General features: G+C 48.6%; 1 protein-coding gene across 1 annotated transcript; it reads right to left on the bottom strand.

Annotated features, from left to right (window-relative positions):
- Positions 1–15069: 15069 nt before the first annotated feature.
- Positions 15070–15717, bottom strand: NEUROG3 (neurogenin 3). The gene has a single exon (XM_036928859.2). It carries the CDS (start codon positions 15715–15717, stop codon positions 15070–15072), a length of 648 nt encoding a protein of 215 aa, XP_036784754.2.
- Positions 15718–16080: the final 363 nt, after the last annotated feature.

The raw sequence follows: 16080 nt of genomic DNA on the forward strand, positions 1-16080 counted from the left end.
CCACAGGCTGGGCTCCAGGGGCCCCTCTATAGCCTCCCTCCCCTGACCCTGCTGGAGACCAAAAGAAGCCAGGTGAGATGAGGTGAGGCTAGGGAAGGGGTGTGTGGCAGGAGCAGCATGCCTGGCTCCAGCTCACCTTCAGTCAAGCCCGGGCCAGGCTGAATGACATCAGATTTGGTTCTTGGCCTGGGGCAGCAATTAATCTCCAAGAGGGACCTTGTCAGGCCAGGTGATTGTCCCGCGCCAGCCTGCACCTGCCCCATTAATCTTCCCCATCCCAACCTGGCCGACAGACCCCACTCTGTCTGTTGACCTAAGAGGAGGGTGCCAAGGGCCCAGCTCCTGCCTCATACCTGCCGTTGCTCAGCAGCTGGGGCCAGAGCCCTCGCAGGGGGCCAGGTTTGTCAGTGCTGATAAATGAGAGCAGGAAGGCTGCTCTGTCCCCACTTCCCCTGGTCCACACTGGTCCTTAGAGCGGTAGTTTCCTAGACAGGACAGCTACTAACGCCCAGGCTGCAAAGGTCCATGAATCACACCCAGACCCCTCCCCAGATGCACAGCTTTGGTACCAAGTTTTCTGCTTGAAACTTCCCCTAAGCCAAACATAGCAAGTCAGTACTAACATTTTTACATGCAAGAAAATGGAAGCAATTAAAGTAGCATTTCAAATATCAAGGTAGATCTACATTTCATTAGATTGAAAGATGTTCATAGTAAGTGAAATAAGTACAGTATGACAAAAGTAGAGTATAATTTTTCTCCATATATAGAAATATGTTTATCTATATAAATCTGGAAGGTTATCCACACATTGTTAACAGTGACTGGGTTGAGATTCGAACCAGGTCTTTGGGCTCAAATCCCATGCTCATTTCACTGTCATCACTACCTATTTGTCCTGAGGGTTTTATCCCTTCAAACTCGCCCCATCCAGGTTCTCTCCTGGGACTCTTCCCCAAGCCTGGCATGGACCATCTCAGACATTCTGGAAACCCTTTTTTCTGAGAAGCCCTTAGGCCAGGTCTGTGTCCACTGCAGCAAGTTTGTGTTCACCCAGATATCTGTACTTCTGAGAGGCCTCAGCTGGTACCGTGGGGGTCTTTGCCCTCACCCACTAGGTGAGGTCTCCCTCTTCCCCATCCTCTGGTGTCATCCTGATGGTACCAAGTTCAAGAACCAAAGCTCACACATGCCATTTGAAGGAAAGTCTCATGGCTCCTCACTTAGATTCCATTTATTCTTCCTTTGCAAGCAGTCCCACTGAGCTTGGGTAACTGGTTTCCCAGGCCATAGGTGACAGGGACAGCAAACTAGAAAATGGGCAGACAGCTGCCAGAGCCAAGCAACCTAAAGTAGCCGAGACCAGGACAGCAGAGAGAAGAGCTCAGTCCTCACGGCACTCCGGGGCCATGTGATGGAGGGCTGACATGTCCCAGGAGGTCCAGGGGTACATGGAACTGGAGCACAAGTGACCCTCATGGTGGCTCCTTAATCACCAAGACAGGTGGGCATGGAAGAAGCTAACATTTGTGAGCTTTTCCCATTTGCCACACACTTGACATTTAGTGCATGCTTTGTGTAAGGAGGTACAGAAAGATGCAATATTTTTAAGAAAGTATATTAGTTTCTTGGGGCTGTTGTGACAAATTATCACAATCTGGGTGGCTTAAAACAACAGGAATTTATTTCAGAATTCTTGCCTCCAGAATTCTGAAATCAAGGTGTTGTCAGGACCCTACTTCCTCCAAAGGCTCTAGAGAATTCTCCCTTGTCTCTTCCAGCTACTGGTGGTTCCTGGCATTCCTTGGCTTGGGGTTTCATAACTCCAGTCTGCCTCTCTCTTCCTACAGCCTTCTTCACTGTGTCTAGGTATCTGTTCTTTCTCTTTTCTTGTTAGGACTTGTCACTGGATTTAGAACCCACCTAACCCAGAATGATGTCATCTTCAGATCCATACCTTAATTATAGTTATGAAGACCTTTTTTCCAAATAAGATCACTTTTACAGGTTCCTTCTGGACATAGCTTTGGAGATGGGGGTGGGCATGGGGTGGGGGGGTACTCTTCAGCCTAATACAACGAGATGCTTATCTAAAATTGTTACAGACTTTTTTAAAGCACCACCTTAATGTTCAACCAAATAAACCATAGTTTCTGGGAAATGTTTTTATACAGAAAACTTTATTTCCTGAGCAAGCCAGGTGCTTGAGCTCTGGGTCTACCTTAAATTCCCAGAGTGCCCACTAGAGGTCAGGGCACATGGGAAGAACCCAACCAATCCCAGTGCAATGTTGTGGATCAGTTTGCTGTCTGTCTCTCCTCAACCCCCAAGTGTTACAGTGTGGGAACTGGGAAAGGAAGAGGCAGAATCATTAGCCTTTGAGTTGAGAGGTAGTAGTTCAAACCTCCCTTCTGCTCCTTGCTCACTGATATCTCAGCCCCTGAGCACCTGTACCAAGCCCTTCTGATCCGTGCTTGCCTTGCCAAACTTTCGGTTCCAGTGTTTCCTATCAAAGAAGCCATTCCTGCCATCTCACCAAAAATTGAAGTACCACTATATTGATTGTTTAAAGCTTTTAAATGGTCACATTTCCCTCTGCTTAGAAAATAATACAAGCTTAGTGCAAAAAGCAAACAAAATTTAGAAATGAAAGAAAAGTCTGCAATCGCATTGTCCAGTCAATAAGTCAGTGGACATCTTTCCAGATTTCTTCCTAAACATGAATATGCATATATCCTTTGTGAAAATAGTTTCATATTCTATCTCTAAGAGAATGTTTATCATCTTTTATCCAGGGCTTCTAGGTATTTTGTAGTGGAGTAGTTTGCAAGTTGCCTTGCATGCCATTTTGCTTAAAATCCAGTTTGTTTTTTTCCATTTAGCAATATATTGTGAACATTCCCCCATGTTAACAAGCATTATTTTACAACATAACTTTCAATGGGATATAGTAGCCCTATTGACTATGATAATAATAATCTAATATATGTATTAGAATAAATATAATCTCATCTGTTCTGTATGGTTGAACATTTCTTTCACATCTAATTTTTTATATAAATATAAAATAATCTACTATATGTAATAACCTAATGTTAATATACAGCATATCTGATAGCTAATAATCTAATCTGTCCTCTATGGTTCAAAATGTCCTTTGTATCTAATTTCTTACCACTACAAAGGATGGTGTTGTGAATACCTTTGTTGACACATTCTTATACAATTTCTGATGATTTTTGTAGGAGGAATTTTTGGGCCAAGAAGTCTGATTATTTTAAAGCATTTGATAATACTGCCAACATGAAAGGATGGGTCAATTTTAAAAAAAGTAACATGGACATTATAAAAATAATTAAGTACTGAAGGACAATAATCATGACAAAAGCAACAGCTAACATTCACTGATGGTCTCATGCAGTCTCCTATGTTTAGATATTATTATATTATATATAGTGTACACTTACTGGATATTATATTATATTGTAGATCCCATATTTAATCTGTGTAACTATACTAGGAGAGAAGTACTAAAATTATCCCTATTTCATAAATAACATTGAAGCTTAAAGAGGACACCAAGCTGGTAGGTGGCAGATCTGTAATCTAAACCCAGGGAGCCTGATTTCTAAGCTGTGCTCTTGACTACCACAACCTACTAAAGAGGTGAGTAGCTCTCCTGCTTCCGTGGGAAGCTCTGTGCATGGGAGACATGAGCTGCAGTGAGAAAATGAGGCTATGTTGTGTGGACTGAAGAATAGGGAGAGGTGATAGGGAAACTCTGGGAAGGGGCCTCAGTGTGTCTGGAGCAACAGTGCCATCAAGAATGGTGGGTTCTGCAGACATTACTGAAGTGGAATGCACAGGGCCAAGTGAGGCTGGTCTCTGGGGTTCTAGCTTGGACAGGTGGGTGGCTAGCAGTGCACTCACAGAAGTGGAGCTTCAGGGAGGAGGCAAGGACCAGGTCACAGAGAAGAGGCCACGGTCCACTGGGACTGAGCTTCTGAGTCACACCTGCCCTTCCTTCTGAGGCCCATGTGGCTCCACACCCAGCAGGTGCCTATCTGTTCCCATCACTCACAGGGAGCCTGGCACGCAGGCAATACTCAGACGCCTGGGGACCCTAGGTTCTCTCATACACTCTACTGCTTCTCTTACTCTCTCCTGCTTCATGTTGCCTCAGATGAGATATCTATTGCCATTCCTTCCCCGTTTGACAGGTCTGAGGAGTCCCACTCCATTTGCCCTGCCCCTGAGGAAGGGTGGGAACACCCCTTTCCATCCCCTCAGTGTTGATTGTTCTTAGAAGGGGAAATGGTTGGTGAGGGATTTGCCTACTATACACGGCTTTCTTACCTACCTTATCCTCTCCCCTGGGCGCAGGGGAATACCCTGGGCCTGGCAACAAAGCCATATGGCCCAGAAGTAGCTGCTAAGAAGTCTGAAGAGTAGGGGGCAGCCTGGTCCCCACATGCCTCCAGTTCAGCTTCATTAAAAACACTGCCACCCCCCCACAATGCCTACTATGTACTACGCTCTCAAGGGACACAGTGATGAACTGGACATGGCCCCCCAAGCCATGACCCTGGGCCTAGACAGCTGAGAGTCATAAAAGGGGAATAAATTCAGTGCTATGGGGCTGGAGGAGTAGTCATCAATTCTGGGGGAATCTAGGCTGAGAAGCTGGGACACTCATCTGTGGACCCTGTCCCATAATTAACTGTGTATGACCTTGGGCCAGTCTATTCCCTTCTCTGGGCTTTTGTTTCCACAGCTGTGAAGCCAAAGGTTAGGACTCAGGGATCCCTGAGGCCATTTCCAGCCATGGCATGAGGCAATGTTGTCCTGGATCCTGAGTCCATTTTAGTTGCTGTTGGCTTTTGCTCCCACTTTTTAAAAGCAATGAAGAAGTTGGGGTGGGGGTGGGGGCAGGGGGACTGTAAAGGAATTCCCAGACTGGTCTGTCGCTTTTTTTGTGTGGACAGGGGATCTGGAGAGTGTGGGAGGAGGGCAGAGGGGAAGGCCAAGATGGAGTGAGGAAGGGTGGGGGAGGAGGGTGCATGGAGGAGACAGAAGAATGAATTAAAGGCAAATCTAACAAAAGGAAGTGAAAAGTGAGTGACAAGTTTGAGGCGGCAGGCCCGAGGCTGGCCAGGCCTTTACAGCAAAGAATGGAGACAAATGAGCTGGATTTTCATGCTTGGTGAACAGTGAATGAAGAGCATCTTTTAAAACCCTATCAGGAACTCTTTGGATTGTCATTAGATCTGGAGAGGGGAAAAAGACAGAGGGAGGAGACTGCTGGATCTGGCCCCCTGGGTGTGAAAAGATCCCGGTTCTCTGCTGGCAGCTGGGGGGCTTTGGGCCCTCTCCTCAAACGTTTCGGTAAATTATTTGTTATTTAGAGGGCCTTGAATTCTGTGTCAGGCTCCCTCCCCCACCAGCTCTTGGTGGGCAACACCACACTGGAACTAGGAGAGGGAGGGCGGGTGGAGGTGGATACCAGGTTTCCAGCTTCTTATGGGGTGACCAACCACCTGAGGTTGCAGGAACAGGGGACTTGCAGCACAGAAACTGGGAAAGTCCTGGGAAAACTGGAATGGTTGGTGGGGATGGTGGGGAGGGGAGGAGAGGGAATTGACTCATCTAAGGCGAGTCCCACCAAGCTGAGGAGTCAAGGCTTTCCTGGCCTTGGTGTTGGCCTTGGTCCTGGCTTCTAGCAGGTCTCCCAGCTCACCTGCTCAGGCTGGGAGAGAGGAGAATACAAGAGAGGAGGCTCTTTGTACATTTTTGTAGAAGACAATTGGAAGCATTTAAATAGGACTGGATATTAGATCATATCACAGAACTGTTCATTTCATTAGGTATAAAAATGGCTTGGTGGTGTGTTTTTGAAAAATACCCTATCATTTAGAAATGGATGCTGAAGTATTTATAAGTGGCATCATAGATTCTGGGGTCTGTTTTAAAATATTCCACGTGCATAAAATAAAAGTGGATATGTAGGATTAGGGTTGGGGGTGAGGAGGGGAGAATAAATGTAAGAAGATCAGCCTTGAATCAGTGGCTATGGAAGTTGAGTGACAGTGCATGAGGACACATTGTTCTAGTTTCTCTATTTTGTGGATGTTTGAAAATGCCCCAGATCAAAACTTAAAAAAAGGAAAAAGCGAGCATGTCACTGGTGCAGTGTAGCAGTGGTTAGATTACCTGCTCTAGGTCAAGAGAACTTGGATTCAGTCCAACTCTGCCTCTGGTTGGGTAATGTGAAACATGTTACTTAATTGCTCTAAGCCTCAATTTCATCATTTGTAAAATGGGAATAATAATTCTGATCTCATAGACTAACAGTGCTAGAACTGTGCTTAGACATAGTGAGCACTCAATAAATATGAGTTGCAATTTTAAAAAAAAAGGAATTTGAGGGGAGGATATGCCCTTTTAGCCCAGGGTAACCCTTCAGAGCTCTGATCCTGGGGGTGTGGATGTAAACTTTTCCTAGAGAGGTCAGCTAATGGGACTAGGCTTTACCTATACAGACAGACTTCCTCCCTTTCCATGCCCTTGGCCTCTGTGGAGCCCCTGCCTACCCATCCTGTTCTCAGTTGTTCTGTTTGGCAGAACTTAGTTTTCTCCACCTACTCCAGGAGGTCTCAGTACTGTGCTTATGACTTCATGCCTTCGTTTGACCAGTTTTCCTCTGGTCTCTGTCAGTCAATCATGAACTGCAAGAGGACAGGTCTTAGTTTTCTCTGGGGTCTTCCTCACAGGCTTAGCACAAGGAAGCATGAAAATATGCTAGTTTACGTGTAGGGAGAGCATACACACTCAGACACACAAGCATACCTACACAAAAGCATATGCACATGCATGTACACACACACACAATCTTCAGGCATGTCTATCAGCACATGCTCACAAATGGGACCAGCAGCAAAAAAGTCAGAAAGCCTAAAGAGGCAAGAAGAGAAAGGGGGCCTGGTCTTGCTGGACAGGGGGTTCATGGTGCAGAGCTCAGCAGGGCTGTGAGAAGCAGAGGCTGAGGGCCATCAGCATCTGAAGCCAGTTCATACTGAGTTTTGTATTCTCAGAATCCAGTGCCACATAAGAGTGGTGACAAGGCACTTGCCTCCATGCCAGGAGACTGTACCAAAAGACATAGATTTTGAAAGCCAAGAGCCAACCTCCTCCCATACTGCAGCTCTGCTGATGGTGCAGTCATAACAAAAATGGAAATAAAAGCCACCATTTCCTCTGAACCTGGCAGAGGTGCTGAGCACTTGTCTTGCATTATTTCATTTAGTCATGGCGATTTTCCTATGAGAAAGGTAAAATTACATCCTTTTATAATTTAGGAAACTAAGGCTCAGAGACATTTGGTCACCAACTAAAGGTCACACAGCTGGGAAGGGATAGAGCTCAGATTTAAACCTGGAGGGTCCATCTTTAGAGTCAATGCTCTCAGCTGCCACACCTTATTATTCAATTTATGCTGAGCAAAAAAGCATACTGGAGAGGACTTACTGTTGAAATTATATAATGTCTAGAATTTGCTTTAAAATAATCCATGGGGTTAGTACTGGGTGATGTGGGTAAGTATGTGGCTGAAATATAGTTGGCTCTGAGTTGGTAATTGTTGAATCTGGGTAATGGATACATGAGAATTCATTATACTTTCCTTTCTGTTTTTGAAATTTTCCACAATAAATTTTGGTTCTGGATTCTCTCCTGGCTATACCATCATTGGGTAACCTTGAACATGTTGCTGAACCTCTGTGTGCCTCAGTTTCTCAACTGTGCCTTGCCTCACCTTTTCCTAACTCACTGCAGGATTGACACCTGTACCTGCTGAAACACAAGTTCCCCTATTTCTAAGGAAGGCCATGGACCCCCTTCTAACTGAAAATAGTTCTTTGCCTCCTACTATTCAGAAAGAAAAAGTCTAACAGAGTTTCCTGTGTGTTTGGCCTGTGTCTGGACTCCTGGAGTGGAAAAATATGTGTGTGGTGGGGATGGTGCGGGGATGTTCAGTGTACTGTTCACTCCACCTATGTGAGTCTTCTCTTCCAAGTCGCCACCTGTTCATTCCTCATTCAAAAGGGGCCTGGGGCCCCAGGCAGAAGGGTGGTGCCCAGACCCTGGGGGAGGCAAATGAGGCTTTAGGCCTCCCAAACACTGGGGATGATAAATGGGGTCCGAGTCTTTCAGGCTTCATTATAGAGTCGCCATGGGTTTGCCCAAACCATGGCAACCGATTCAAGCAATGATTAACCTAATAAAGCAGAGGCAAAGGGGAAAAAGATGCATTCAAGACCTCAAGTCAGGCCCTGGTTCTCTAGAGGCAGTAAATTTCCCTTCAGTGGGTACAGTGTCCAGGCCCCAGACATCCTAAATCTCTGCCTCTGGGAGTGGGGGTGGAGAGGACTGTGAAAGCAATAAACGGACATCAGAGATCAGCTGGGGTAGCACGAATGCTCACTTAGGTGGCCCGGTTCCTGGGCCCTTCTTGGAAACCAGCCCACTCCTGGGGGACAGGGAGGAATCTGCTTTATCAAATCACCTAGGCTTTCTTCTTTTAAACCTTGGTATATTTGGCCCTGGGTAGGTGTGCATGTGTGTCTTCTCTGGGGTATGGAAAGCAGGCAGCAAAGATTCTGCTACTGCCAATATGATGGGCAGGCTCTAAGATGGCCCCCCATGGTCCCTGCCTCCTGGTATTCGTGCCCTTGTATAATCCCTCCCCTTGGCAGTGGGCTAGGTTTAGTAAGTTCTTTCTAGTGAATAGAAAGTGGCAGAGGTAATGGGGTGTCACTTTTGAGATTAGGGTACAAAAAGACTATGGCTTCTGTCTTGGGTGTTTCCCCACACCCCATTTTTTTTTGCTTACATTGAAAGAGGCCAGTTGCCATGTTTTGAGCTGCCCTACGGAGAGGCCACATGGCAAAGAATTGAAGAAGGCTCTGGCTCAAAGCCACTGAGCAACTGAGGCCCTCAGTCCAATGGCCCTTGTGGAATTAAGTCCTGCTAAAAGCCACATGAGAGGACTTGGAAGTGGATCCGCCTCCAGCAAAGCCATCAGGTGAGACCAGATTCCTGACTGACATCCTGAATGTAGTCATGAGACTGCTTTAGCCAGGGGCACCCAGCTAAACTACGCCTGGATTCCTGATCCACAGAAGACCCACAGAGTAAATGTGGGTGAGCTTCCTCCATGTCTTATTTCCCCTTCTTACTGGCTGGGACTCATAACAATGCTGATTCAACCATGTGGATTGAAAGGACCCAGGAGCTGGTGGAGGAGGAAAGTGAAAGAAGTCCAGGTCCCTGAATGATGTCATGGAGCACAGCTACCCACCCACCTGGAATGCTCACCTCAGACTGAATTATTGGTGAGTCTTTATTCTAACCTAAACTCTATAAGGTAATATTATCTCCACTTTCCGGATGAAGAAATTGAAGAAAATGATAAGGAGCTTGTTCATGGTCATATTGATAACTAATAAACCAGATAATAATTGATTCATATTATTTTACAGCTCACATTATACAATCCTTCCCTATGGAAACATGGGCTTTGTCCCAGAGATGGCTGAAAATCACTTGAAGATTTTAAACAGAAGAGTGACAGTGTTATATTTGCACGTTACTCTGGCTGCAGCATGGCAGGTACAGTAATGAGTGTCGAGATTAGAGGTAGGGAGATTAGTCAGGCAGTTTCTCCCTGTGAAAGATGAGAGCCTAAACCGGATGAGTGGTCAAAAGGAGCAAAGGAGAGGCCAGATTCAAGAAACAGTGAGGAGGAGAATTCATCAGGACCTAAGGTTAGTCAGGTGTGAATAGGGAAAGAGGAGTCAAGATGAACCCTAGATTTCTAGTACAGAAGACTGGGGGATGATACTTGGTGAGACCAGGAATAGGAGGAGGAAGCATTAGATTCGAGTTAGGGGAGAAGAACTCCATTTTGGCCATACCTCATTTGGGGTGCCCAAGAACATCTGGATATATAATTCTGGAGCTCAGGAAGGGTACATCACAGCTGGGGAGGGTCACCAGGAAGGGGTGGGCAGATGGCCCTTGGCTTTTGTGCCAGTTTGCTCTGCACAAGAGTGCAGAGGAAATTTAAATTCATACAGAAACATCCCTCCAAAGAAACCTGGCAGAATGAGAATTTGAGACAAGTGGAGATATTAATAATAATTACCACTTATGATGACTTAGCCCACACTAAAGAAAGCACATACAATCAGCCCAATTAAGTGGCTACAAGTTAGTGTCCCAACATCACAGGTAAGGAAAATGGGCCTTAGAGAGGCAAAGGGGTGTAACTGAAAACCACCTTAGTGGCAATATCAGGCTTTGAACCAATGACTGTATGATTCTAAAGTAACTGTTCTTTAACCCCATGCCGTCCTGTGTATGCATGAACTTGGAGGACTTCCTTTTGCCTTTGTTTTTGGAATTACTAAAAACTTCATCGTAACTCAAAGAATGAGACCCTTATTGAGGACAAAGTTCTAAACTAGTTTTCCCAGTTTGGCTGCAGCCTAAACTTCCAGTGTTGTTACACATCCAGCCTCTCAGAGCCTTCAGAAATTCCTAAGCTGGTCACTCAATTCTAGCTCCATCATTTAAAAGGGAGAGTCTTTTGGCCTAGAGAGAAAAGGGCCTTCCTGGTATCACATCATCAGTCAGTTAGTAACAACAGAGTCCATTCTTTCCTCACCATACCATGGAAACCTGACAGTCTTTTGGGACTACGTGTCCCCTGGGGAATCCCTAGGGTCTCCAACCTGGAAACGCAGTAAGAGAGGTTTGCTAGGTTGTTTTCCGGGTTGAGAACGCCACTTTCCCAGGCAAGTCTCTCGCGCTGAAAAAATGTGGTCGTTTCAGCACCATGGCCAGGGACACGCCGTCAGTTTCAGGACCTCGTTGTACTACCGAAGAAACCAGCTTGGAGACCTCTCGGTCGGCCTTGGCCGTCGAATCCCAGAAACAGAAGGGGCAAACAGCAGCCTGGAACCTCGCTAAGGATTTGCGGAGTGGCCAAAGTGGCATTACAAGACCCAGATGACCCGACTGGAGACCTACAGACTACACACCTACTACAAACTACAGACCTACTCGGCACAAAGCAAAGAGTTGTGAATGCTAGCTCAGAGTCACGGTCAGTCCTGGCTTGCTCCAGTAACTCACCGAGTGATTGAGAGCCTTGGACAAGTCACCTACTTCCAAGACTTTGGGTTTCTGTTTATATGGGTGTGATCATCCTGCATTGCCTACCTCACTGGCTGTAGGAGGGGACCTGAGGTAAGAAGTGTGCAGCCTCAGGTCCCCCACTGTCTATGCTCTTGGCCCTTTGAAGGTGGACCAGGCAGGAAAGGTTAGCGAGTGTTCCCCCACTCCTTTTCTTGAGCACTGTCTGCAGGTATTTAAAAAGGGAAGGAGGGGGGATATTAATTACATAAATGCGAAAATGTAATCATAATATACTCAGGGATTGTACTGCTCCACATTCTCAGCCTAATCCCCCCATACCCTCTCCACACGGTCCCAGTCCCAGGGCCCGAAGGGTCTTTTCCACCCCTCCCAGTCATGGGGGCTGTAACTCGGCCCACCTCAAGCACAGTCTTCTTTTAGGCCCCCAGACATCCAGTGAAAGGATATTTGGGTACCCCACCAATTTAAGGGAATTAGCTGAGACACAGACTTGCCCAAGGTCACACATCCGGGCAGAGTGGCCCGTGGAACAGAGGAGGGGCAGAGTGCGCGGGGCGCTGCGGGCCCCGCCTCCCTTTGTGTCGGCCCAGCGGCCTAGCTCCTAGACATTAGCATTCCAATGGCCCCGGGACGCTTTGTCCTGCGACTGCGGCCGGCTTGAGGGTGGAGTGAGATGGGGGCAGGGCACCATAAATCTACCTGTTTGTGTGTGCAGACGCGGATGGGGTGAGGTGGTGCAAGATTCATGTGCTGTTTTTCTGGAAACCAGGCTTGGGATTAGACAAAGGCAAAAGAGGGGAAAGAGTCATTGGACCCAAGCGTCTTTCCTGCCCTCGCTTGGGACCCTGTCCCAGTTTCAGGGAGCTGGGACGCAGGAGACGACCTCAGACAGCAGGAGGCTCTGCAGCCCCTAGAGCAAGGGCGTAGTGGGTGGGTACCGGCTTCCAGAGGAGATCGAGGGCAGCATTTTAAAAGCTGTTGAATGTAAACTGCCGACTGGAGATGGGGGATGTGGTGGTGGTGGTGGTGCTGGGCTAGTCGTGTGTGCCACTCAGAAATGTTCCTGAGCCCTTCCTGATTAGGGGCCCTTTGGAAAGGAGGCCTGGACGACATTTCCCACCTCAGCGCGATTTACTGCGCATTGATGAAGCTCATCCTGCCTACGGGAACCTTAGACTTGGCAGCGATTCAACCGTCCTCTAACTCTTCCTCCGCCTGCACGGGACTTGGAGCGCAGAGCTGACAGACAGCTCCCTGGTCAAATCCGCCCCCGACCGTAGGTGGCAGCGCAGCAGCGGAGTTGGTTAGACACTAATTTTTTTTTTTAATTCGTGGGGCGGAGGATCAGTCTGTATGTCTTGGGTGACTAATGGCTCCTTAATGAGCACCTTAAAAGCAGGAGAAGAGCCGGGCAGTGGTCATCCACTCAGAATGCAGCATCAACACTTTTCTAGCTTCAGTGAGTCGTTGCACAAAGGGAGTCCCCTGACTATTTGAACACTAATTCCCACCGCCTTTCACAGGAAGAATGATCTTCCTGCTTGAGGACTTCCTCTCCAAACATTTAGTCCTGGCCCAAATGCCACCTTCTCTGACAAGTCTCCCATCCAGCCCTAGGTAACAGTCCCACTGTCCATCCTGTAGTTCATACCTCAACCCAGCACCCAATATTTTTGACCTTCAGTTATTTTGTCTATACACTTGCTATTGTGCCAGGAGAAGAGATGGACATTCACGCTTTTTATGTCTGTCCACATCCCTCCCCTCAACACCCAGCAGGTAGCAGGTGCTGACTTGGTCTGTGCAATTGGGAGCTGCTGAAGCCTGTCCCTGGGTGGTGTGCCAGGTTGGAAAGTTGGCTGCTGCAGAAGTCACCAATAACCCATTAATCTCCTCCTCCCAGATTAAAGCCATGAAATGAAAGGACACCTCGTTCATTCCTTTGTTTGCAATATTGTCCTTCTTGCTCCCAGATCTGGCTCCTAATTGAGATTTATCTCTCCTGAGCTACCTTTAAGGACCTTTAAGGGGGTACAGGAGAGAGGAAAAGTTCAATTTGAAACCGGGATGGCATAAGAGAGACAGACACTTTTACGTTTAACATACTGGAAAGCAACCTACCCACGGGCTCCCCAATTCTGACCGCTGACCTCGCCACGCCACACTGGGGTTGATGAGCTTCTTCCCCAGGCAACCCCCAGACACCCCTGGCCAATCCAAAGAAGCTTCTGGGGTACAACTCACAAATGTTCCTGCCTTCCATTTTCCTGTTCCTGAGCTCCGGGTGGCTTCTGTGGATTCTTAGAGCTCAAACCTGCCTTCCAGAGGTCCTGAGGGTCCTGGAAGCTTTGTAGGGGTGTTCTGGCAGCACCCACAGGACACATTTCAGTCACCACTGTGCACCAGCCCTACTCTGTTTTGGGAGTGATAGAGAACGGCTGGCTGGGAACTTGGAAGTTCCTTAATACATGTTCAGTCAAGAATGCCGGGAGACTGGGAGTACCAGGCTGACTCTTCACCTTCTTTGCTCCCTGCCGACTCAGCTCCACGAATCACTACCCGCTCCCCAACTCTGCCACCTCCCCACTTTCCCACAGCGCAGGCTGCATAAAATGTGCTCAGAAGATGTTGGAGTAAGACAAGTCGCTGCCCCATTAATAAAACAAGGAGGCTGGTTCAATGATTTCTTAAAAGCCTTCCAGCTCTTACTTTCCAAAGGTGTACAGCTGGCTTGGCCTGGAATGCAGACTGCCTGGCCTCTAGCCTAGAGCCACAGTCTCAGCCCTAGGAGCTAGGAGAGGGGCCCCAGACCGAGTTGAGGTTGTGCAAACGATTGCGCTCGTGTTCGTTGGCCTTCTTGCGCCTGCTCCGTCACTTTTTGCTGAGACCCAGACCCCCAGAAATGGTCTCATCCCTCTCTTTGGACAGAGGTACCCACTCCCACACACCCACTCCCCACCCAGCTGTGGAGGCCGTGGGGTCCTCTTCTGCACAACTGAGTTACCTTGTTCAGGCTTTTTTTATTGGCTCAAAATCTCATTCACCAGCCCCTACATAATCTTATGTGCAAAATATAGATTTTTTTCCTGTTATGAAATCTCATTAATAAATACAAACATGTAAAATAAGGGAGGGGGCCACATAATTCATCATACCAAAATTCATTTCAAAAGATATACAATTTACAGACTGATTTTTCTTTTTTTTAAAGACAGTGCTCTGGGTTCTAGGGAGGTCGGGTGGGGAGGGGGGAGGCCCTCGGGGGGGGAGGCCCTCCCCGAGCCAGGCGGACTCTTTCCTAGTTCACAGCTGGTCTTCCACCCTAAGAGGGCAACAGCTCTGAAAAGTGCAGGAGAAGGCAAATTGTTGCCTTCATGGCTTAAGGCAGAGTGGAGCTGCCCGAAACCCAGGCCTTGAGGGACTAGAGAAGGTTAGAGGTGTCTTTGAAGAAGAGACTCTGGGAGAGGGGAGCAAACACTGAGAGATCAAATATTGGATTAAATCACATTGGGGCGGGAGTGGTAAGACAGACAGACACAAGTAGGGTGGCATGAGACGGTGGGTGTCTCCAGCTGCGTAGTGCTACCATTTTCAACTTCTTTGCACGAGATTTTGGGGTGGCTTCAGGGAAGGGGTCTAAAACGCAAGGAACGTGCAATATTTACTTGCGCTGGCAGCAGCGTTGGGTGAAGCTGGTGCGACACAGAGGAACAGGGTTTTGAACCCCGCCTACCACCAGGGCCCACCAGGAATCAGTAAGCCACAGGCTGGAGGAATAAGTTCGAGTGAAGGCCACTGCCGCTGCCCCTCCCCCTCTCCAAGCACCCACCGCCCAGAGGCAGGCAGGCTCCTTCACAGAAAGTCTGAAAAAACCAGGGCGCCAGGGCGCAGGCAGGCAGGGGATACAGGCGTCTGCAGCCCGGGGTGCTCCTCCAGCGAAATGGCGGGGCTCAGGCTGCCTGCCTGGGAGACTGGGGAGTAGAGGGAGCCCCAGTCACCCGGGGAGCCGCCGTCCTGGCTTCCCAGCTCCTCGCAGGGCGGCGCGGGCGCCTCCAGCCGGTAGAAGCTGTGGTCCGCTATGCGTAGCGTCTGCGTCAGCGCCCAAATGTAGTTGTGGGCGAAGCGCAGCGTCTCGATTTTGGTGAGCTTGGCATCTTCCGGGAAAGTGGGCAAGACGCCGCGCAGCGCGTCCAGCGCCGAGTTGAGGTTGTGCATACGATTGCGCTCGCGGTCGTTGGCCTTCTTGCGTCTGCTCCGTCGCTGCTTGCTCAGAGCCAACTCACTCTTGGGCCGGCTGCGTCCGCCGCGCCGTGCCCGGGGTTTCCGCAAAGCTCCTCTGCAGCCGCCCCCTTCCACCTCTGTGCAGTTTTCCCGCACACGAGTAGGACTGGGCGGAACAGACGTGACACAGGTCATCTCGTCGTCCGACGCGCCCGGGAAGGATTGCTCCGTCTCGTGGATCATTTGGACAGCTGGCGAGCCCGAGGGTTGAGGCGCCATCCTGCTGCACGTTAAGAGGTACCGTAAGCGTGGGTCGGCCACCCGGCCACAGTTCCTACTCCCAGGGTCAGGTGGGGAAAAAACCGATAAAGAGCCACCCCGCCGTACCAGAGGCCCCCTTTCCCCCTCTGCCTGTCTCTTTGCAGCCTCCAGGTGTTACCTTGCTTTTGGGCGCAAAAGGGTAAAGAGTGGTGGACAGCGAGAGCAGCGATGAGTTTAACTGCCCTTTTCGTCTTCAGGTTCAGCGGAGATACAGGCGTCGCTGCCTGTAAGTTTCCCCAGACTCAGAGAAGAGAAGCTCAAGGAGGTCCTTGGCCGCTGTGGCTCTCTCTTGGCACGGCTGCCAGACTATGCAGATTTCCT

Source organism: Manis pentadactyla, chromosome 8 (genome assembly GCF_030020395.1).
Source record: "Manis pentadactyla isolate mManPen7 chromosome 8, mManPen7.hap1, whole genome shotgun sequence".
In the NCBI taxonomy this organism is placed as follows: domain Eukaryota; kingdom Metazoa; phylum Chordata; class Mammalia; order Pholidota; family Manidae; genus Manis; species Manis pentadactyla.

Excerpts from the sequence above, each read along its gene's own strand:
- NEUROG3 (XM_036928859.2), bottom strand. The coding sequence starts at position 15,717 with ATGGCGCCTCAACCCTCGGGCTCGCCAGCTGTCCAAATGATCCACGAG.